General features: G+C 40.4%; 1 protein-coding gene across 4 annotated transcripts in view; it reads left to right on the plus strand.

Annotated features, from left to right (window-relative positions):
• Positions 1 to 25435, plus strand: part of ern2 (endoplasmic reticulum to nucleus signaling 2) — a 95563-nt gene that overhangs the window by 28013 nt on the left and 42115 nt on the right. For all 4 annotated transcript variants that reach the window (XM_073060916.1, XM_073060919.1, XM_073060917.1 and 1 more), the window contains exons 2-6: positions 7783 to 7897; positions 9529 to 9562; positions 11051 to 11123; positions 18161 to 18233; positions 20071 to 20193. In XM_073060916.1, the coding sequence (XP_072917017.1) occupies positions 7783 to 7897; positions 9529 to 9562; positions 11051 to 11123; positions 18161 to 18233; positions 20071 to 20193 (418 nt within the window). The remainder of the gene's footprint in view (positions 1 to 7782; positions 7898 to 9528; positions 9563 to 11050; positions 11124 to 18160; positions 18234 to 20070; positions 20194 to 25435) is intronic.

The following is a 25435-nucleotide window of genomic DNA, read 5'->3' on the forward strand; positions in this document are numbered from 1 at the left end:
TCCTTCTACCAAAGTACATGACCATACACTTGTCTACAATGTAGTCCATCTGCCACTTCTTTGTCCATTCTCCTAATCTAAGTCATTCTGCAGACTCCCTACTTCCTTGATGCTATTTGCCCCTCCACCTATCTTTTTATTATCTGCAAACTTTGCCACAAAGCCATTAATTCTGTTATCCGAATCATTGACTTATAACATGAAAGAAAGTGGTCCCAACTCCAACTACAGTGGAACATAACTAATCACCAGCAGTCAGCCAGAAAAGGCCCCCTTTTTCCCCACTCTTTGCCTCCTGCCAGTCAGCCAATCTTGTCCCCATGCTAGATCTTTCCTGTAATACCACAGGCTCCTATCTTGTTTAGAAGATTCATGTGTGGCACCTTGTCAATGGTCTTCCATAAATCCATGTAAACAATATCCATTGACTCTCCTTTGTCTTTCTTGCCTGTTGTTTCCTGAAAGAATTTCAACAGATTTTTCAAATAGGATTACCCTTAAGGAAATCATGATGACTTTGGCCTATTTTATCATGTGCCTGTAAGTACTCCAAAACCTCATCTTTAATAATGGACTCCAACATCTTACCAACCACTGAAGTAGGGCTAACTACCCTATAATTTCCTGTCTTTTGTCTCCCTCCTTTAGAAAGTGGAGTAACATTTGCAATTTTCCAGTCCTCCGGAACCATTCTAGAATCTAGTGATTCTTAAAAGATCATTACTAATGCTTCTACAACCTCTTTAGCTACCTCTTTCAGAACCCTGGGGTGAAGTCTATCTGGTCCAGGTGACTTTTCTACCTTCAGGTTTTTCAGCTTCCCAAGTGCCTTCTTCCTAGTAATTGCAACTGCATTCTCTTCTGCCTCCAACACTCTCAGATTTCTGGGATACTGCTGATGTCTTCCACAGTGAAGGCTGATGGTTGAATTTCCAGAATCTACAGATTTCCTCGTGTTTGCAAAATACTTAAGTTTGCCTGCCATTTCTTTGTCCCCCATTACTACCTCTCTAGAGTCATTTTCCAGTGTTCGAATATCCATTCTCACCTCTCTTTTACTCTACTTATCTGAAAAAGCTTTTGATATTGCCTTCATATTTCATCTTTTCACTCTTTATTGCTTTTTTAGTTACCTTCTGTTAGTTTTTAAAAGTTTCCCAATCCTCTAGCTTACCACTAATGTTTGCTTATATTACATGCCCTCTCTTTTGCTTTTATGCTGTCTTTGACTTACATACTGTACCTGGTTTAGTTGAATATTTTACACTGTGCTGAAAAGCATATAGAGCAGCCTTCTCTATTAATTAATTTACCAGTACTCTCTGCCTACCTCACATAAACATATTAGGTCACTTAACCAAAATATTAAATAATATTAAAAATATCTGTGGTAGTCACAGATTTATGCCCCAATATACTGTAAGTAAGTGTCCTGCAGTTTGAAGAAAATTGTGTCATTTTTAAAAAATGTACAGCATCTTCACCTGTATGCGATATTGCTTCTGTAACATGCTATTGTTAATTCACCACAGTGAACATTTATTTTATAGTTCCTGTCTGATGGCTAATAATGCAGTGTGTGTCCAAGTATGGGAATTATTGATCATTTTATTTTAATCAAAGCAAAACTGAATGATAACTATAAAGTTATAGTGAGGCAGTTCTTGGAAAGTCCAGAGTTCTTGAGGACCCTGACCGTTGATCTAGCATTAAATAATTCATTGACACCTAACTTTGAAAATAGACCTTTGAACCCACTGTGTTTTATTACTTTACCCATTTCATGGAAGACTAAAAATCTTGAAACAATGATTTCCTGATTTCCTCTTGCCTCTTTCTCCCTTGTTCTACCATCTTATTTACCAGGTCATGATTTGAACAAGTAGCTGTGCTCTGGCCTTTGTTGATTAACATTTTCAATTAACCTCAACCTCAACAGCAAGAAAATGAATCTCAAGGTGGTATTTGGTAACATATACGTACTTAGATGGTAAAACTAGAACATAGAACATTACAGCACAGTACAGGCCCTTCAGCCCACAATGTTGTGCCAACCTTTTAATCTACTCTAAAATCAAACTAAACCTTTACTTCTACATAACCTCCATTTTTCTATCATCCGTGTGACTGTCTAAGAGTTCCTTAAATGCCTCTAATGTATCTGCCTCTACAATCATTCTTGGTGAGGTGTTCCATGCACCCACCACTCACTGTGTAAAGAACTTACCTCTGGCACTCCCCCTATACTTTCCTTCAGTCACCTTAAAATTATGCCCCCTTGCATTAGCCATTTCCACCCTGGGAAAAAGTCTCTGACTATCCACTTTTATTTGTGTCTCTTACCATTTTGTACACCTCTATCAAGTCACCTCTCAAACTCCTTTGCTCTAAAGAGAAAAGCACTAGCTCACTCAAGCTATCTTCATAAGACATGTCCTCTAGTCCAGGCAGCATCCTGATAAATATCCTCTGCATCCTCTCTAAAGCTTCCTCATCCTTCCTATAATGAGGGGACCAGAACTGAACACAATATTCCAACTATGGTCTAACCAGTTTTATAGAGCTTTAGCATTACCTCACAGCTCTTGAATTCAATCCTCCAACTAATGAAGGCCAACACACTATACACCTTGTTAACAGTGTATCTATTTGTGCAGCAACTTTGAGGGATCTATGGTCATGGACCCCAAGATTTCCTTTGTTCATCTACACTGCTGAGAAACTTGCCATTAACCCTATATTCTGCCTTCAAATTTGGCCTTCCAAAATGAATCACTTTCCACTTTGCTGGGTTAAACTCAATCGGCCACTTCTCAGCCCAGCTCTGCATCCTGTCAGTGTCCCATTGCAACCTACAATGACCCTTCACACTACCCACTACTCCACCAATTTATTGTGCCATATGTAAACTTACTAACTCACCCTTCCATTTCCTCATACAAAGTCATTTATAAAAACCACAAAGAGGAGGGAGTCCAGAACAGAAGCCTGCAGAACACCCCTGGTCACCAACCTCCGGGAAGAATACTTTCCATCTACTACCACCCTCTTCCTTTTATGGGCAAGCCAATTCTGTAACCACACAGCCAAGATCCCCTGAATCTTTGCCTCCTGACTCTAAATGAATCTACCATGGGGAACCTTATCAAGCACTTTACTGAAATCCATAGACACCACACCCACTGCTCTTCCTTTATCAATGTGTTTTGTCACATCCACAATGAATTTATTAAAGGTTCATGAGGGATAACTTGACCTTCACAAAGCCAGGCTGACTATTCCTGACATACCCTTCTTTAAGTACTCATAAATCTTGTCTCTAAGAATCCTTTCCAATAATTTGTCCACCACTGAAGTAAGACTCATTGCCTATAATTCCCAGGGTTATCTCTACTCCCTTTCTTGAACAAAGCAATTTTTCAAAGGAAACTACTTTGAACTTTGAGCATTTGAACTTTCAGCTCAGTCAGTGAGATAACCTCTTTTAATAGCACAACTGAGAAAGAACATTGGTATTCTACCTCTTTATTGTCTGATTGTGAATATTTGATGCTATTTCCCAATTCGTTATTTTCAGGCCATTATATTCCAAATTGTCAAATATTAAGAGCTCCTTTTGCAACACAGGTAAAAAACTGAGTTGAATAAGATATCCTGGAGCTAGTGACAAGTCAGTCTTTGGGGAGTGAATGCACTTTGTTTAATTTCATTGGGATTAGAGAGGAAAAAAAATATAAAAGTCATAGAACACTCCCACCACCCTCTCAATGATGAACTTCCCCCTCATGTTCCCCTTAAACATTTCATCCTCCACCCTTACTCACGACCTTTAGTTGTAGTCTCACCCAACCTCAGTGGAAAAAAAGCTGCTTGCACTTACCCGATCTATACTCCTCATAATTTTGTACACCTCTATTAAATTTCTCTCAGTCTGCTATGTTCTAGGGAATAAAGTCCTAACCTATTCAGGTGAGGTGAGGTGAGGGCCTCCATCAGTCAAAGTTGACCATAGATATTGCATCCTAGCTAATTAGATATTAAAGCCTGGGCAGTATGATATGGAGAGAAGGCTGTTGCCCATGTAGCAACCTCCCCTCTCCACACATCTGATGAACTTAAAGGAACATCAGAGACTGATACAGTCTGGTACCAGCAGTGTCACAGGAGTTGCCAGTCAGCATTGAGCTCAATGTAGGACTGCCTTAAAGACTTTAGCTCTGAATTTTGCCCTTGGGGTTTACTCCGGAAGCCTTCTTCATGAGTGGGTCTAGCTGCAAGGCAGAGGAAGTTTGAGATCAGAATTTTCCTTCTTCTAGATGAGCTGCCAGCCACGATTGATGAACCCCATCCGCCCAAAGCGATTGGTTTTAAGGCACCAGTAATCAGTCTTTGCCCCTTCTTCTGTTAGTAGAAATGGTTCTGCCGAGCTTAGTAGCTAAACCACATGTGAAAGCCAGGAACTGGACTTGGTTGTCCGAGGCTTTTTGAGGCGCATGCCTCAAATCGGAAGTGAGAGCTTGTCCCCATTATTACCCCCCGGCTATAACAACTTTAAGGAACCTATTCAACCTTTCCCTGTAACACAGGTCCTCAAGTCCCAGCAACATCCTTGTAAATTTTTTCTGCACTCTTTCAATTTTATTTACATCTTTCCATAGGTCGGTGATCAAGACTGCTCACAGTACTCCAAATTAGGCCTCATCGATGCATTATAGAATTTCAACATAACATCCCAATGCCTATACTCAATAAACACGAGGAAATCTGCAGATGCTGGAAATTCAAACAACAACACACACAAGATGCTGGTGGAACACAGCAGGCCAGGCAGCATCTATAGGGAGAAGTGCTGTCGACGTTTTGGGCCGAGACCCTTCGTCCTGACCAGCATTTTGTTTGTGTTGTTGCCTATACTCAATACGTTGATTTATGAAAGCTAATATGTCAAAAGCTTTCTTTACAATGCTATCTACCTGTGACACCACTTTCAAGGAATTATGGATCTGAAATCCCAGATCCTTTTGTTCCGCCACACACCTCAGTGCCCATGTAAGACCTACCCTGGTTGGTCCTCCCTAAGTGCAACACGTCACACTTGTCAACATTAAATTCCATCTGCCATTTTTCAGCTAATTTTTCTAGCTAGTTCACATCCCCCTGCAAGCTTTGATAGACTTCCTTGCTATCTACTACACATTTTCTTGGTGTCATCTGCAGATTAGCTGATCCAGTTAACCACATTATCATTCACATTATTGATATTGATGACAAACAACAACAAACCCAGCACCGATCCCTGCAGCACTCCACTAGTCACAGGCCTCCAGTCAGAGAGGCAACCATCTACAAGCACTCTCTGGCTTCTCCCACAAAGCCAAAGTCTAATTGAATTTACTACCTCATCTTGAATGCCAAGTGACAGAACCTTCTTGACCAACTTCTCGTGCGGGACCTTGTCAAAAACCTTCCTAAAGTCCATGTAGACAACATCCACTGCCTTGCCTTCATCAATTTTCCTGATAACTTCCTCGAAAAACTCAAAGAGATTGTTTAAATGCAACTTACCACGCACAAAGCTATGTTGACTATCCCTAATCAGTCCCTGACTATCCAAATACTTTATATATCTGGTTCCTTAGAATACCTTCCAGTAACTTTCCGGCTACTGATGTCAGGCTCACCAGCCTATAATTTTCTGGCTTATTCTTAGAGCCTTTCTTAAACAATGGAAAAACATCAGCTATCCTCCAATTCTATGGCACCTCACCCATGGCTAAGGATGTTTTGCCTATCTGTGCTAGGGCCCCTGCAATTTCTACAGTAGCCTCCCGCAGGGTCCAAGGGAACACCTTGTCAGGCCCTGGGGATTTATCGACTCAGGACAGAAAACACCTCCTCCTCTGTAATCTGTATAGACGGCATGACCTCACTGCTGCATTTCCTCACATCTATTGACTTTGAGTTCAACTCCCAAGCAAATACAGATGCAAAAATATCCACATACCATTTCCTGCATCTCTTTCAGCTCCATGAATAGATTACCACTCAGAACTTCCAGAGGACCAGTTTTGTCCCTTGCAGTCCTTTTATTCTTAATATATCTGTAGAAGCCCTTAGGATTCTCTGTCTGAGCAACCTTATGTCTTCTTTTAGCACTCCTGATTTCCTACATACGTGCTCTCTTGCATTTTTTTATACTCCTCAAGTTCCTGCCTGACTATACTTGCTATGCAACTCCTTTTTCTTATCAGAGCATCATTGTCGCTTGAAAACCAAAGTTTCATAAACCTGTTATACTTGCCTTTTATTCTGACAGGAACATAGTCTTCATCTTCAGCAATTTTTCCTTCGACACCTCCCACTTCCGCCAGACTTGAGGGGTAGCCATGGGCAATCACATGGGAAGTAGCTATGCCTGCCTCTTCTGTGGCTATGTAGAACAGTCCATGTTCCAAGCCTTCCCCAGTAATGCTCCCCAACTCTTCCTCCGCTACATTGATGACTGCATTGGTGCTGCTTCATGCATCTTTGCTAATCTCGTCAATTTCATCAACTTTGCCTCTAACTTCCACCCTGTCCTTAAATTCACTTGGTCCATTTCGGACACCCCCCTTCCCTTTCTCGATCTCTCTGCCTCCACCTCTGGAGACAAACTGTTGACCGCCATCTTTTATAAACCTACCAATTCCCACAGTTATCTTGACTATACTTCTTCCCACCCTGACTCCACCTTATCTCCTGTAAAAATGCTATTCCCTTTTCTCAGTTCCTTTGTCTCTGCCAAATCTGCTTCCAGGATGCAGTTTTCCTTTCCAGGTCATCAGAGATGTCCTTCTTCTTCAAAGGACGGGGTTTTCCTTCCTCTGCTATAGATGCTAGATCACACACATCTCCATTTCCTGAACATCCACTGTGTGTGATGCTTTGGATTTCCAGCATCTGCAGACTTCCTACAGAATTTCTTGTGTATACAAATTCTGTACTCTCAAAATCTCTCTCTTGAAGGACTTCCATTTACCAAGTACACCTTTGCTAGAAAACAACGTATGGTAATCCACACTTGCCAGATCCTTTCTGATACCATCAAAATTGGCCTTTCTTCCAATTTAGATTCTCAACCCAAGGGCCAGACCAATCCTTTTCCATAATTACCTTGAAACTAATGGCATTACGATCACTGGATGCAAGGTGTTTTCCTACACAAATGTCTGTCACTTGCCCTGCCTCATTCCCTAGTAGGAGATCCAGTTTCGTGCTCTCTCTTGTTGGGACTTCTGTGTATTGATTAAGGAAACTTTACTGAACATATTTGACAAACTCTTTCCCATCCAGCCCTTTTACAGTATGGGAGTCCCAGTCAGTATGTGTGAAGTTAAAATCATCTCCTATCACAACCTTATGTTTCTTGCAACAGTCTGGATTCTCTTTACAGATTTGCTGCTCTAAATTTCACAGACTGTTGTGTGGTCTATAATATAATCTCATTAATGTGGTCATACCTTTCTTATTCCTCAGTTCCACCCATAAAGCCTCACTAGATGAGCTTTCCAATCTGTCCCAATTGAGTATTGACATGACATTTTCCCTGACCTGTGATGTCACCCATCCCCCTTTAATCCCTCCTGCTCTATCATGTCTAAAAGAACAGAACCCTAGTACAGTGAGCTCCAGTCCTGCCGCTCCTACCAGCCTAGATTGGAATTAGATGGACATGGATTTGTATTCTGATTTACTTTATTTTCTCTTCAACTTCTGAGAATAATTGTCAATTATGTTTTACAGTATGCTGCCAGTACAGTGACTCTCCCAGAAACCTTGCTGTTTATATCCACACTTGATGGGAACCTCCATGCTGTCAGCAAACGGACTGGGGAGATCAAATGGACCTTAAAAGAAGGTGAAGCTATTCTTAAGTTAAAGTAACTTTATGAAAAATGAACATTTTACATTTTTTAACATAAATACCTGATATGTTGATGAGTGCAGCTAATTAATTATGAACTTTTTCCCTGTCCTTATTGCTTTTTGAGTCTATGATCCCAGGGTGAAATAGCTTAGTGGGATAATGTCAGCCTTATTCTTATGGTACTTGCAATGTTGGGGTTGGTCTTAATTCACAGTTAATTTCATTCATTATAAACAATGTTCTTTGTATCAATTATACTTTTCCATATTGGGTTTAGCTATGTTTTTGTCCTGTATAAAGGGAACTGATATCATTAATCCGGAAATGGCAGCTGGAATTTCTGAAACAAGTATTGAGGGAAGTGAAGCTTGAACAATGATGGAAGAAAAAGTCACAGTTGACTGACTTTCATGAGTTGCATCAAGGAATGGACAGGCAAAAGTTCTGAAGAGCTTATTAGAACTTCTCAGATTAAAGATAGATGTAAGACTATGATAACCCACATCATACAACATGGCACGTGATGATGATGATGATGGTGTTAAGGGAACAAATGAAGTATTATAAAACAATATGATATGGACGTAGAAGTGGCTTTCTGTTTAGAAGCACTACTATTGTTCAGAATGCACCCTATAAGCCTGGGGCAACATAAACAATAGACGTTTAGTGAAAATCTTTCACTGCTCAAAAGCATCTTTGATCATCCATTAGCTTCTGCAAAAAATCAGAAATCAGATGTTAAGGAAATTGCTGTTGCTTTTGTTAAGGTTCTTATTTACCAATTTTCTTGCTGGCTGAAAATAAACATCTGCTCTGAAACTGAGAATCTTGTGATGAAAGAAACACACAGGTGCAGTGTCCCTTTCTGTAGTGAGCAAGCATGGACTTCTGTGTCCAACTAATATCATGCTTATTGAGTCTGATTTGGTCTTTGTGCAGAAAGTGGAAAGTAAATGGCAGTTAATTCTCTCAAAATTATGCAAATTAGAGACTGAGTAAAATCAGATGATATGTATTGGATGAGGCAACCTGATAGATGTCAGGAACATCATGACAAAGGAAACCTCTTAAACCTACCCTCTCCCCTTGTCATGGAAAGTCTGAAAGGAGCAAATGGTAATATAAAATAGACTTAATTAGGTTGATGTGATTATATAATCTCTGTTTACAGGACCAACATTCAATCATCAAGTTTAGGACCAGCATGATAGTTTCTCTCTTCAGTGGTCTGCCCCATCCTTAAATTAACTGGATATTGAATAATATTTGAATATTTAGAATCCTAAAACTTTTAATGTGTGTCTCCTTTTGGGCAATCTTACAGTGTAAAATGTTTGGGAAGTGAGTTGCATATCCTATCAAATCTCCAAATGCCATTCACCCAACAGATTTAAAGAAAAATATCAATTTGTTTGGATAGATATAAGGTAGTTCGAAGTCCTATTCCAATCTAAACCTGATAGCATGGAGTAATAGAAATAATCCTGAGTTTGTATTTAATATTGTTACAGAGTCAGTATTTAGTGCTATTTTATACTTGATGTACTATTTTGGGATCTGTGATTAATACTGCTTTTTCCCCAAATAGCCATGAATCTCATTTATAATTTATATTTCAGATCCAATCATTCAGGTTCCAGTCTACCTGGCCAAGTAAGTCACTGTTAAAAATTAATACTCTGTAGATGGGAAATTTTTCAGTCTACAAACTGTTGGCTCACTCAAACTTCACACAATCAAAAGTGGGTAATGTTGCCAATTTAGGTACCATTTCATAAAGAGAACTTCCTCATCCTGTTTCTTCCTGCCCAGTGTTTCTTCAAAAGCCTTATGTTGGATTTTTAATTTCAGGTTCAGTTGTCTGACTGTACTCAGTATAATGTTTGTTCAGTTTCTGGTGCTCTGCTTGTTCAGTGAAATTATTGTGAAGTTTTGGGGCCATTGTCCATGCTGGGTTTTTCTATGTGATGAATGTGCATAGTTTTTCCCAGTCTAAAATTAGCCACCCTTTGCCCTTTTGTATTGGTTTTAGGCCTTATCTGAAAAATACTAGATTGTTCTGATGTTGATATATGGGGTTTCCCTTTATTTTGTGGCTGAAGCATTCATTTTATGAATGAAGTGAATATGTTCATTTCATCATAGTGTGTTCTGTCCCCTGTTTATGATATTAATTTACAGTTAAATGAGCTTCTATTTGCAGGATCAAAACTTCACCCACCAGTCTTGCTTCCTCCCTCACCCACCCACTGTGAAGCAGCACATTCTTCAGCTGAACTTCTGCGTGTAACACTAGTGCTAGTGTTATTTTGACAAGTCATCTAATCTTCAAGCAATCAAGTCACTACTGCTTGCTAATGTGGTTTCTCAAAATAAGCACAGAACATTAGAGACTTTTTATTTCTGGTTTGTGTACCCTTTTGTGACTGTGAATGAAGTCACCAGAGAGACAGTGAAGCTGGTGGACATAGAAGTCTTTATTCAGGAAAACAAGCAGCAGGCATATTACTCAAGACACTCTTGGAAGAAGAGGCCTGTCTGACAGCAGGACTATTCCATAGTTACAATGTATCCACTTCCTCTGAATTACATATAAACTTAAAACACCTCCATCTTCACACCCACATTGCAGACACCCAAAATGAATGTTAATCACCACTGACTTTGGACTGCATTCAGGCATATGTCAAATGGAGTGTTTCTTTGTTTGCAGTCGACCCTAGTCTGCAGCTCCACAAGCACCATTGTTCTGCCAGACTCGATCTGCAATACATATTCAGGTCTGACGACTGGTTGCTGTTGAAATTAATATTTGCTAAATACCATAACTGCAGTATAGGTCCTAACATAGCCAGTTTCTGAACAATCATTTGCAATGCTACCAAAGAACCCTCAGACCATTAGATATTATAGCACTGTTTGGTTGAGATGATATAAAAATATTTGCATGACTTGCAGGTTGATAGTTCTTTTGAAGATGTTAAGCATCTTTGAAATGGTTCATATCTGTCATTTGAAGCCAAATTAATTGCAGTTATTTTTTGTTTACCAGTTTGTGCTACTTATTTAAATCTTCTTCATTGATACATAGTGATAACTTGATCCCAGTTTTACACAAAACTTGTTTTGTTCTGATTGTAGACCAGCATTTCTTCCAGATCCAACTGACGGAAGTCTCTATGTCATGGGAGGGGCAGCTAAAGAGGGGCTAATGGTAAGTTGTAAGATATTTTAATGAATCTTGATCATAGGTTTTACTCCTGAGGGTATTATTCAGCTACACTGGGTTTTATCTCCTCTGATGTTTGCATCATATCCACAAGCTTATTTTTAACATCTTCCAAAGTATGTAGGAAAAGTTAAACCTTTTTTATAATTACTAATTAGTATACTGTAATAGTACAGACACAAAATGGTCCCGACGCAGACTGGGAGACCATTTCACTGAACACCTACGCTCCGTCCGCCAGAGAAAACAGGATCTCCCAATGGCCACACATTTTAATTCCATGTCCCATTCCCATTCTGATATGTCTATCCATGGCCTCCGCTACTGTCAAGATGAAGCCACACTCAGGTTGGAGGAACAACACCTTATATACCAGCTGGGTAGCCTCCAACCTGATGGCATGAACATTGACTTCTCTAACTTCCATTAATTCCCCTCCTCCCCTTCTTACCCCATCCCTGATATATTTAGTTTTTTTCCCCCCGCTCCTCTTTTTTTCCGCTCTCTCTCTCTGCCCATCACTCTGCATGTTCTCCATCTCCCTCTGGTGCTCCCCTCCCCCTTTCTTTCTCCCTAGGCCTCCCATCCCATGATCCTTTCCCTTCTCCAGCTCTGTATCCCTTTTGCCAATCACCTTTCCAGCTCTCAGCTTCACCCCATCCCCTCCGGTCTTCTCCTATCATTGTGCATTTTCCCCTTCTCCTCCTATTTTCAAATCTCTTAGTATCTTTCCTTTCAGTTAGTCCTGACGAGGGGTTTTGGCCTGAAACGTCGACAGTGCTTCTTCCTATAGATGCTGCCTGGCCTGCTGCGTTCCACTAGCATTTTGTGTGTGTTGCTTGAATTTTCAGCATCTGCAGATTTCCTCATGTCCAGTTTTTACTTCCAGCTTTATACATTATATAAAATAGAACAATAGAAACTCTTAAGTGAAGAGACAACTTGTTCCATTAAGTCAGCTCCCTGCACCCTAGATCTACCTTTCTTAGTAATGAAATCACAGAATGCTAAAGCATGGGAAGACATCTGACCCATGCTCTGTGTAGCATTGACCAGCTGATACCACCCCATTGTCTCTTTACCATAAGCCATAGCAAATTCATTCCTTTCAGTTACATAGCTATAATTAAATCAATGACTCTTATATCTAACCACTAGTTGCAAGAAGAAAATCTTAGTGTCATTTTTGGTTGCAGCACCTTTTTGTGCAACCACAGGAGATGGTACATCTATCCTTTTACCTCTTCCCTTTTCATCATCCAGGGATCCAAACAACTTTTTCCAAGTGAGGCAACCGCTTGCACATCGTTCAAACTAATGTATTATATTCAGTGTTCACAATGTGGTCTCCTCTACAGTGGAGAATCCAAATGCAGATTGTGCACCTACAATCAGCTTGCAAGAGAGACTCATAGCACCCTGTTGCCTATCACTTTAATTCTCCATCGCATTCCCCATCAAACCTGTCAGCCCATGATCTGTGATGTTTTAACAAATATTCAATATAAGCTTGAAAATAGTATCTTGTTCTTTCATCTGAGCGTATTACAATATTATATTGAATTCTACAACTTCAGCTAACTTATTTGCTCTGTCTGTATAAGAACTGACCATTTCTGCTATAAACCATTCGTCTGATTTTGGTTCTGTTTTCACTCTCTTTTAGTACATCCTGACCTGGGTATGTCCTCCACCTCTGCATTTTTCACATTTTTTTGCATTCATTTGTTTGTACTCTCATATCTGATCTCATCTTACAGTTTTGTTCGGTATTTTTTTGTCTCGGTATTGGCTTCATTAACCCATTGAGCAGATGACCTCTGCAACTCCATCAACACTTCCCATTGCCACGGGAATGCAGTCAACATAATCAAGGACCCCTCTTTCTCATTCTCTTTTCTACCCCTTCCATTGGGCAGAAGAGACATAATCTTGGGAACATGTATCACCAGGATCAAAGACGGCTTTTATTGCGCTGTTACAATAGACTCTTGAACAGACTGCTTTTATGTTGAAAATGAAATTGATCTCTCAATCTACCTCATCATGACCCTTGCACTTTATTTTTCTATCTGCACTGAACTTTCTTTGTAATTGTAACACTATATTCTGAATGCTATTTTTTCCCCTTTTGTAGTACCTCGGTGTATTTGTATATGGAATGATCTGTCAGGATAGTATGCAAAGAAAAACTTTACTGCATCACAGTAGATATGACAATAATAAAGTAATTAACCAATTACTGCTGATGGCCCTGATCTCAGCCTATCAAAAATATCAGATAGGTGCATAGCTATTTGATTTAATCCTACATTGATTTAGACAGCAGTGTTATGTTTTTAGTTTTTCAAAGCTTGTCATTGCTCATGCATCTCAATGTTTGGACAGGACCTTTGTAATTTCCTCAAACCCTTCCTTCAGCAACCAAGAATACATTTCATCTGGATCAGCTGATTTATCAATTTGAAATGGAGCTAACCATGTCCTCACTTTATCAACTTTTTTGCTCAACCAAAATTTCAACTGTATCTTCCTATGCTGAAATTCCAGCAAGTATCTTCCTTTCTAAAGGCTGATGTAATTTTTGTCAGCCATGTCCTTATCTCCATAAATCAATTCCTCTTTGGTCTTCGATTGCCAGTATCTGTCTTCTTCCAACCCATTTCCTGTTCACGTGCAAATAGAATATCTTTGGAATCTGCAACATTTGCTGCTCTTCTTTTCTCATGCTCTCTCTTCAGCTTCTTAAGTCCTTTATAATTCCCTCGGAGCTTTCTGTAATCAACCTTTGTTAACAATGTCATTATACTTTCTATTCTAAAGCTTATGAAATTACAATCAGTTGGCTTGGCTCATTATTCAAAACCAAATGCAGAAATGCTGCCTTCCCTGATCGGCTGGAAATGATCAGCTTTCCCTTAGCACACAATTGTCTGTTCATCATATTAATCCCTATGTGTTTAATTTGCTTATCTCACAAAGAATCTGCACTCTTGTGGTTTTAATGCACCAACTGCTTAAAGAAAGATTTTGTACATAAACTGTATTACATATTTTTAAAAAATATTCAAAAACAAACTTGTTTGATATTCAACCTCAGCTAGGTTCCTATGTGAAAACTATAATCACAACCATCTATGCACCACAGGAACAATCATATTTTGTCCTTTACTTTTCGCTGCATAATTTTACTTCAAATCTTATATCTAACCAAATACTTCTCAGTTTCAAATGTTACTATATTTTAACACTTCATTTTCCATCAGTCTTTCTATGTTAAACATTTGATACAGAGCACCGGAACTTGTATAGTAAAGTATTCCTTCAGTTTATTTTAAGTTCAGTAAAGAGTACAAATATTTTCTTATTTTTCTTAGACAAAGGTAAAGGTTCATAAAGTTAGTAGTAACTTCTCACCATGGATAGAGGATTGGTTAAAGAACAATAAACAGTAATGATAATAGGGCAGGGAGAGAGGGTACATGAGCTGCAAGGAAGATGTGAAAAGTTTGTATCATTAGTGAGTTAAATGTGTGTACAAAAAGTTGGCTGGTAGAATATGTGAGATCTGAGGTGCGTGTGCTGCTGAGGTCCCGCGACTCCGCCTTCAGAGCAGGCGACAAGGCAGCTTTAACAACAGCAAGGGCCAAACTGTCCCGAGCCATCAGAGGGGCAAAGCGTGCACATGCCCAGCTAATCCACAGTTACTTCCAGGACAGCAGCGACACGCGGCGCATGTGGAAGGGCATCCAGGACATCACCAATTTCAAGACAACATCACCTGACTGCAGGTGATGCCTCCCTCCCAAATGTGCTGAATAACTTCTGGTCCCAGTTTGAGGCAGAAAATGACGTGGCGGTGAAGAAGTCCACCCCTCCTGCGAATGACCAGGTGCTGTGTCTCTCCGTGGCCGACGTGAGAAGAACCCTGTGCAGGGTCAACCCACGGAAGGCTGCTGGACCAGACAACATCCCTGGTAGAGTGCTCAGAGGATGTGCAGACCAGCTAGCAGATGTTCTCATTGACATCTTCAACATCTCCCTGAGCAGCGCCACCATTCCAACGTGCTTCAAGGCCACCACCATCGTCCCCGTGCCGAAGAAGTCTTCAGTCTCCTGCCTAAATGACTACCATCCCGTTGCACTTACATCCATCATTATGAAGTGTTTCGAGAGGCTCGTCATGAGGCATATCAAGACCCTGCTGCCCCCCTCACTGGACCCCCTGCAGTTTGCATACCGTCCCAACCGCTCAACAGATGACGCCATTGCCACCACCCTCCACCTGGCCCTAACCCACCTGGACAAAAAAGACACATACGTTCAAATGCTGTTCATAGACTTTAGTTCAGCATTCAAAACAATCATCCCTCAGAAACTGATTGGAAAGCTGATCCTATTGGGCCTGAACACCTCCCTCTGCAACTGGATCCTAGACTTCCTGACTGGGAGATCTCAGTCAGTCCGAATCGGGAGCAGCATCTCCCAACACCATCACACTGAGCACGGGGGCTCCCCAGGGTTGCGTGCTCATTCCACTGCTGTTCACTCTGCTGACCCACGACTGTGCTGCAACACACAGCTCGAACCAAATCATCAAGTTCGCCGATGACACCACCGTGGTGGGTCTCATCAGCAAGAACGACGAGTCAGCTTACAGAGAGGAGGTGCAGCGGCTAACGGACTGGTGCAGAGCCAACAACCTGTCTCTTAATGTGAACAAAACAAAAGAGATGGTTGTTGACTTCAGGAGGGCACGGAGGGACCACTCCCCACTGAACATCGAAGGCTCCTCGGTAGAGATCATAAAGAGCACCAAATTTCTTGGTGTTCACCTGACAGAGAATCTCACCTGGTCCCTCAGCACCAGCTCCATAGCAAAGAAAGCCCAGCAGCATCTCTACCTTTTGCGAAGGCTGAGGAAAGTCCATCTCCCACCCCCCATCCTCATCACATTCTACAGGGGTTGCATTGAGAGCGTCCTGAGCAACTGCAGCACTGCCTGGTTCAGAAATTGCACCATCTCGGATCGCAAGACCCTGCAGCGGATAGTGAGGTCAGCTGAGAAGATCATCAGGGTCTCTCTTCCTGCCATCACGGACATTTACACTACACGCTGCATCCGCAAAGGAAACAGCATTATGAAGGACTCCATGCACCCCTCATACAATCTCTTCTCCCTCCTGCCGTCTGGGAAAAGGTTCCGAAGCATTCGGGCTCTTACGACCAGACTATATAACAGTTTCTTCCCCCAAGCTATCAGACTCCTCAATACCCAAAGCCTGGACTGACACCTTGCCCTACAGTCCTGTTTATTATTTATTGTAATGCCTGCACTGTTTTTGTGCACTTTATGCAGTCCAGTGTAGGTCTGTAGTCTAGTGTAACTTTCTCTGTGTTTTTTTTTAATTACGTAGTTCAGTATAGTTTTTTGTACTGTGTCATGTAATCCATGGTCCTGAAAAACGCTGTCTCATTTTTACTATGCACTGTACCAGCAGTTATAGTCGAAATGACAATAAAAGTTGACTTGACTTGACTTGATAAAAAGAACTGCAAAAGCAATTTTTAAACTGAGAAGCTAATAAAACATTGGTGTACAGAGATGTCATTTTGTCTTAGTTGGTGAGCAAGTAAACATGCAGGTATTATAGCACTTAGTAAGGCAAAATTTTTGCTGGCATTTGTTGTAAGGAGAAGGAAGTATAAAACTGAGGAAACTTGCCAAAGTATGATACTTTGGAAAGAGGAGTTACCATTAAGCAGAATTTGGATTTGGGAAAATGAGAGACGATCTTATGAAATCAAACACATTTCTGAGAGCGGTTGGCATAGTAGATGTTGAGAGCCAGTTTCTTCCAACTGGAAACTATGCAGTATAATCCCAGGATGAAGGACCAAGCATCGATACTGATATGGATATACTTCTTCAAGCAAAATGTTGTGATTCATTAGAACACTTGGAAAACAGGATGCTCAGTTAGTGAAGCAATCATATTCAAGGCTGCACTCTGTAGATATTTAGACACCAAAGGAATTATGGAATATAAGAATTGAGCATAAAGAACCATAGGATGAACTATGATAGAGCTAGCTCAGTGCCCTCTGGAAATGAGATTAAGAAAACCAGAATGCCTAAGGCTTAGTGATTATACTGTTGCTCAAGAAGTATTTGTCATGTTAGATCACCAGGTTTTCTGAATTCATTTTTGACACTCGAATAAATTATTCTGCATGGGGAATCTAACATTTACCCAGGCTGTGAAATGTATATAGACCATAAGACATAGGAGCAGAATTAGACCATTCAGCCCATCGAGTCTGCTCCACTATTTATTTGATTATGACTGATTTATTTTTCTTTTCAGTCCTATTCTCCTGCCTTCTTCTCAAAACTTTTGACTCCCTTACTAATTAATTACATATCAACCTGCACTTTAAATATATCCAATGACTTGACTTCTGCACTCATCTGCTGCAATGAATTTCAGACTTACCACCCTCTGGCTAAAGAAATTCCTCCTCATCCCTGTTCTAAAGGGACATTCTTACATTTGTCTAGCCATCGTTCAGATTAGCACTGTTGTAAATAGTTAGACACTGGAACATCCAGAACAGAAACTGATCGCATTTATAATTCCTGCTACAAGGTGAGAATTAGGCAGCATTTGGGAGCACAGAATGACCAGCACTGAGGTCATGAGTGTGAATAAATCATGAGCAGCAGAGAACATTGTTATTTGTAGGATATGCATACAATATGTGTGTTGATGGCCAGTTGTAGGAAGTCACTGAATTGGTCCCAGAAATCATGGAATGGGAAGGAAGAGCCAGTATTTAAGTCCAAATTCAAAAGGTATGATGAAAAATAGGCAGAGCTACAGAGAAGGGGCAAGACAGCAACCTTCTGAGGGTTTTAAAAATCTACAGGCAGCCTAATTATAATAGCTACGTATTACCTAATTATACTTACCTACCTGACCTCACTGCTGAATGTCAAATACTGTTATTTGTTATTTCAGAAACTCCCTTTCACCATCCCTGAGCTGGTTCATTCCTCTCCTTGTCGGAGCTCTGATGGAATACTGTACACAGGTAAAGATTTCCTGTTAAATAATCTCTTGGCATTTCTTTGTTTGGTCAGGGTCAATCATGGATATTGCAACCTGTCTACATGATATGCAAGCCAGTATGTGAGCCAGGGCAGTACAATATGGAGAGGAAGCTTTACCTATGCAACAGGCTCCCCCTCTCCACACAGCTGATAAATTCAAAGGAACAGCAGACACTGATATAATTCGGCAACAGCAGCATTGCAGGAGATGGCAGTTAAGGTTGAACTCAACATTGGACTGCCTCAGAGACTCCGGCTCCGGGTTTAATCCCAAAGCTTTTCCCCATGAGAGGGTATAGCCACAAGGCAGCAGAGATTCAGAGTTTTCCTTGCTGATGCCCCACCTGCCTGAAGCAACTAATATTAAGGTGTTAGTAACCCCCCTCCCTTTGCTGCTTCTCCTGTCAGTAGAAATTGTTCCACTGGGCTTAATAATTAAGCCATTCTTGAAGGCCAGGAGCTGGAATTGGTTGTCAGCGGCTATTTGAGATGCACAACATTAGGAGCATTTAATAGGTAGAGGGAGCTTATCCCCACTACCTCCTCCAGCTACAAGAACTGTAAGGAACCACTTTGGTTATATAAAAACAATTTTATATATGTCCAGATCCTGTTGTGATGAAGATTTATCAGGATACACATCATATCATCTTCTAATGTAGAGATACTGTAAGTGTTGCTGATTTTATCCATGCTGCTGCTTAATGAGTAGAAGTAAACAATGTGTTAATGGTGGTGAATTGAATCAGAAGGTAAAGTAAGTATGTGGGTCAAGCACTATATGAGTGCATATCAGCATACAAGAGAAAATCAGCAAATAGGAGGGAGATTGAAAATCTGACTGAGTGGTGCCACAAGAACAAACTCTTACTCAATGTCAGCAAGACCAAGGAGCTGACTATTGACTTCAGGAGAAGGAAACCAGAGATCCATGAGCCAGTCCTTGTTAGAGGATCAGAATTAGAGAGGGCCAGCAACTTTAAATTCCTTGGTGTTATTATTCCAGAGGATCTGTCCTAAGCACAGCATGTAAGTGCAATTACGAAGAAAGCACAGCAGCATGCGAAGATTCGGCATTACATCTAAAACTTTGACAAACTTCTATAGATGTGTAGTGGACAGTATATTGGTGGGTTGCATCACAGCCTGGTATGCCCTTGAATGGAGAATCCTACAAAAAGAAGTGGATACAGCCTGTCCATCACTGAGTCTTCCCCACCAATGAGCACATCCACATGAAGCGTTGTCGCAGGAAAGCAGCATCCAACATCAGGGACCCCCACCACCTAGGACATGCTCTCCTTTTTCTTCTGCCATCAGGGGGAAGGACTCATACCACCAAGTTCAGGAACAGTTATTACTCCTTAACCATCAGGCTCTTGAATCAAAGGGGATAACCACTCAACTTCACTTGCCCAGTCATTGACATGTTCCCACAATCTATGGACTCAATTTCAAGGACTCTTATTCTCGTGTGTTTGATAGTTATTCTTTATTTATTTATTATTAATATTTCTTTCTTTTTGTATTTACATAATCTGTTGTATCTTGCACACTGGTTGAACGCCCAAGATGGTGCGTTTTTTCATTGATTATGATATTGTTAGAATTCTATTATGGATTTATTGAGTATACCTGTAAGAAAATGAATCTCAGGGTTGTATATGGTGACTTATATGTACTTTGGTAATAAATCTACTTTGAACTTTGAAATTCAAGAACAGAGAAATAGAATTAATGTTTCAGTTGATTAGAAAGGACCAATTCTGATAATAATTCATCTGACAACATGAATATGTATGCGTTCTCTTGCATTAGGTAAGAAACAGGACCTGTGGTTTGTAGTAGATCCTGAAACTGGAGAAAAGCAGACCACATTGACCACAGATATGCCAGGGAACATTTGTCCATCTGCTCCTCTCCTGTACATTGGGCGAACAGGTATGAGTGCTGAGGTATTTAGAACTGTTAAGAGGAAAGGGTTGGGATGTCGGGATTAATTGTTTAATGAGAAGGGTGTCCAAAGTAATATCTTTGTGATTTTGGAAGGAAATTATCAAGGTTGATCCCATTGTAAATTCAGTCCAGTGATGGCATAAATTACAAGGGTGTAAGATAAAATAAGATGGAGATATGAAGAACTTTTCAACTTGTTTCTGGAATAAATAAATAAAGGGATCATTGAAGCAATTAACAACCAACATTAGGGTGTTTAAAGGACAGCTGGAGAACTACTGGTGGGGAATGGAATATTTGGAATCATTATGGTTTAAGGGTCATCTGTGTTCTCAGATAGAGATAAAAGATCCAGATCACTACTTCAAAGAAGATCAGGGGAATTGCCCCAGACTCATAGTTAATATTTTATTTCTCAGTTTACATAAGTTGTCAAGTTAATATCATGTTATTATTTGTGAGAGCTTGGTGCATGTGAATTGCCTGATGGATTTTAGTTAATCTTAAACTGTCCTTCAGGATCAGGTTGACTTGCTTCCTTAATTTCTGATGGTTCTGAGTCGGCTGATAAGATCAGTGAAAGAATAGCAGTCTCTGCCACATATAGTCTGCTTGCTGGGAGAGGCAAGTGGATAGCTTGGTTATGATCCTGATGCAACTCCCTCTGTAATTCAGTGTGATCTTGACAAATGGACCTAAAGCTCTCAGTACCATCCTGAATGTACTTTCTCTATTTGAGTACAGTAGTCGTAATTCAGAGATTACCATGAAGTTCTGTTTTTTCACAAAATCTTTGAAGATGTCTGGATCACTTTGGCTGTACACCTGGTAACCTCTTACCTTGATGAAGCTTAGGATAGAGTATCTGTTTTGGGAGTCTGATGTTGTGGTCTATCCACTGAGCCTCAGTGCAGGGGATGTTAGTCTGGGAAAGGGTGCTGACATTGATTCTCTGATGATAATTAGAAGATTTTGTAGAGACAATGTTGGTGATATCTCAACAGTGCTTTAATGTGTTTGCTGTATATAGTATATTTTAAAAGAAATATAACAGCTATTTTAGACATAAGCAGGGGATAGGTGATTCCAGGTGGGGGGAGGGGAATAATGTGGGAAGATGGAAGGTGATAGGTGGGGAAAGTAAAACACTGAAGAAGAAGGGAGCCAAAGGGAGGATGGTGATGGGGAAGGAGAAAGAGAAGGGGTAAGAAGCAGAAGACTGTGGTTACCAGTTAGAAAAAAATGATAATTCATTTCAGTAGCCTCCATATCCAACTCATCATTCTCGGCAACTTCCGCCATTTCTAATGGGATCCCACTACCAGGTACATTTTATCGTCCTATCCCTTTCCACTTTCTACAGGGGTTGCTCTCTCCATGACTCCCTTGTCCATTCATCTCACCCCACCAATCACATTACAGGCACTTAACCCTACAACTAGGTTAAATGTTACACCTGCCTCTTTACCTCTTCTCTCACCACTATTCTGGACCTTAAACAGTCCTTCCAGGTGAGGCAGCACTTCACATGAGAATCTGTTGGTGTCATTCATTGCATCTGATATTCCTGGTGCAGCGTCCTCTACGTCAGTGAGATATGATGTGGATTGGGGGATCCTTTCAATGAGCACCTTTGCTATGTCTGCCACAGCGCAATAATCTTCTGGTGGCCCACTATTTTCATTCCACCTCCCATTCCCTTGCTGACATGTCTGTACACCTCCCCCTTCATTGCCAGATACAGATTGGAGGAACAACACCTCATATCCCATTTTAGTAGTCTCCCAATGGCCTCTATGAACATCGATTTTTTTCTGACTTCCAGTAATCACTCCCCCCTCTATTTTTCTTCATTTTACTGGCACAGTTTCTCCATTTCTTTCTACTCCCCCACTGTTACAAACTGCTCATCATCTCCATGATCTACTGTCCTCTATCAGATTTCTTCTTCAGCCCTTTGCCTTCCCACCTCGCAGCTTCTCACATTATCCCCTTTTTATCCCCTTTTCCCCCTCCCCCACTGTCACCCAAATCACCTTTCCCTACCAGCTTCTACTTCTCCCCCACCCTTACTCTTTTATTCTCACTTCTGCACCCATCCTATCCAGTTCTGATGAAGGGACTCGGCCTGAAACATAGACTTTTCATTTTCCTCCATAGATGCTGCCTGACTCATTGAATTCATCTAGCACTTTGTGTGTGTTGAACATCAGTCTGTATTAAGTCTGCTGTGAACGCATTGGTTAAGAACACCATATATATCCCTTCATGAAACAGGTATAAGATAGAGTCCGCCACAGTTCCTTTGTATATGTTGAGCCACAGGCCTTTTCTGTGTTCTAAGTAATAGCAGCAACAGAAATGTAACCACAAGAGTATCAGTATTAGAGATCATAAGGAACCTGTAAAAGATTGACCTTCCAGTACTCTTAGACAAACTCAGCATTCCTAATCAACAGCGATGGGAAATTGGTTACAATGTTTGAATTATTATGGAAATCATTCTAGTTATAACCGGTGATAGAACTCTAGATGAGAATACCTGGGTGATCCATGAACTAACTCAAATCACTCTCGTTATAACCTGCAATAGAATTGTAGATGAGAATGCCCGGGAGAGCCAGGAACTAACTGAAAACACTCTAGTTATAACCTGTGATAGAACTCAGATGAAAATGCCTGGGTGATCCATGAACTAACTCAAAACACTCATTGCAAACAAGAAGTTTTCTTGAACTGGAAGCTCCACAATGCTTCAGGGGAAAATAAATGACTTTGCAGACAGCCAAAGATTGAGGTTTCACAGAAAATCATTGACTTTAGCCAGGGAGCCTCATGTCAGTTGTAGGGAATCTATTGGAATGGATTCTTAAGGATGGGATACATAAACATGAAGGGAATGGAGGGATATGGATCACGTGAAGACAAATGGGATTATCTTAAACTGGCATTGTAGACAGCACAGACATCAAAGGCGAAAGGACTGTTTCTCTGCTGTACTGTTCTACATATGAAAGTTGGAAAGAGCATAGGTCCGGAAGCTCACTAATATACACAGCATCTACAGATTCTTTAGCATTATCAAGGTAATCTATGGCTTGAACATCTGAGACACCACCTCGCTGAGAGCAAAAAATAGAGGTGAATATATCAAGAGACCTGCTGAAAGAAACAGAGAGACAAGTCTTATTTTTCTGGAAATCAGAATGCGTTTGTGCCTGAAAACCTATAATTTAGCAAAATGTTCCTGTGCCAGTGAATGTAATAATGTTATGAATCCTTATTAATGATGTACGTAAATCAGGAAATTACTGACATCTAGTGGCAGGAGTATTATTCTGCGATAGAACAGAATAAATAGTAGCTTTACTATTTCGTGAGAAATTGTATAGAAATTGACTGATGTGAAACTTACTTTAATTATAATCAGATTGTGTTATATTTAGTCACAGATGTATGTTAAGACAAAAATGCCAGAGTTTATTAATAGACTAGTTTCTGTTCATATTGTTAACTACTAAGAAACAACAGCCCATAATAGTTTTGTTATTTTAAATGCAGGAAATCATAATTAGTGCTTTTATGTGTTGACAGTGTAGGTTATTTGAACACAAATGTTAGAAGAACTCAGCAGGCCAATCAGCATCTATGGAAAAGGTTTTGTAGTTTATGTGAAGTTATTTTTAAAGTCTTTATCAGCCATAAAGATTCAAAAATAGTCTAATCCAACTACCTTTTCATTCATTTAAAGGCACAGTTGTGCAGTCTAAACTGTTATTTTTCCTCAGTTATGGTACTTGTACCACAGGACTTCTTTGAGGACAAATAAATTGCGAGCATTTGGCTTCACAATACATGATTCCAATATGTTCAGTAATGTATGTGCCAATGTGGGATCCTGGCATTGTCAACATAAGTCTTAGACCCTGGCCCCTACCTATCCATGGTATTCCTGAATTGAGGCATTCTACAAAGTACTCACCTGATCATACTCTGCTTCTCACTTTGCAGATGCCTCCGTTAAGTCTGCAAGAATTGTTCTGAGCTTCCAGTTTCCTGTCATGTTAATCCTCCATCCCATCCCCTCTGACCTCTCTGTCCTTGGGTTCTTACACTATTCCAACAAAAGCCCAACATAAGCTTGAGAAATAGCATCTCAGTTTTCAAGTAGATAGGTTCTGGCTCAACAATTTTCAAATAACAAGCCTTTCTAAATTCTATCACATTATACCATTATGGGCTGTTGTTTCTTAGTAGTTAACAAGATGAATATAAACTAGTCTGTTAAACTCTGGCATTTGTGCCTTAAAATACATCTGTGACTAAAAATAACACATTCTGATTGGGTGCTACCTATGCTGTGAGCATCTAGTTTTTGCCCAAAGTGCGGCTTGCTTGTAGAAAATAGAGCATAGTGGTCAATAGGAATTGTTCTGGCTGGAGGTCTGTGACTAGTGATGTTCCACAGGGATTTGTACTGAGAACTCTGCTGTTTGTAATGTATATAAATGATTTGGATGATATATAGATGGGTGGGTTAGTAAGTTTGCAGATGATACGAAGATTGGTGATGTCGAAGACTGGCAAAGAATATAGCAGTATGTACAGTACATTCAGTGGCCTCTTTATTAGGTACTTAATGAATTGGCCACTGACTGTAGGTGCATAGTCTTCTGTTTCTGTAGCCATCCACTTCAAGGTTTGACGTGTATTCAGGGATGCTCTTCTTCACACCGCTATTGTGATGTGTGGTTATTTTGAGTTCTGGTCACTTTCCTGTCAGTTTAAACCTGTGGCCATTCTCCTGTGACTGCTCTCTTTAACAAGCCAGTTTTGCCTACAGAACTGCCGTTCATGGGATGCTTTTGGTTTTTGGGACCATTCTCTGTAAACTCTAGAGACTGTTGTGCATGAAAATCCCAGGAAATCATCAGTTTCTGAGATAGTCAAAAACCTGGCACCAATAATCTTTCCACAGTTGAACTCACTTAGATCACATTTCTTCCCCATTCTGATGTTTGGTGTGAACAACAACTGAACCACAACCATGTCTGCATCCTTTTATGCATTGAGTTGCTGCCACATGATTGGCTGATTAGATGTTTGCATTAATAAGCCCATGTACAAGTGTACCTAATAAAGCGGCCACTGTGTGAAGATTGGTTGCATATATAGGTGGAATTTACCATGGCCAAATGTGAAATGTTGGCACATTAGGAGATCAAAT

Source organism: Hemitrygon akajei, chromosome 11, assembly GCF_048418815.1.
Source record: "Hemitrygon akajei chromosome 11, sHemAka1.3, whole genome shotgun sequence".
Taxonomy (NCBI): Eukaryota; Metazoa; Chordata; class Chondrichthyes; order Myliobatiformes; family Dasyatidae; genus Hemitrygon; species Hemitrygon akajei.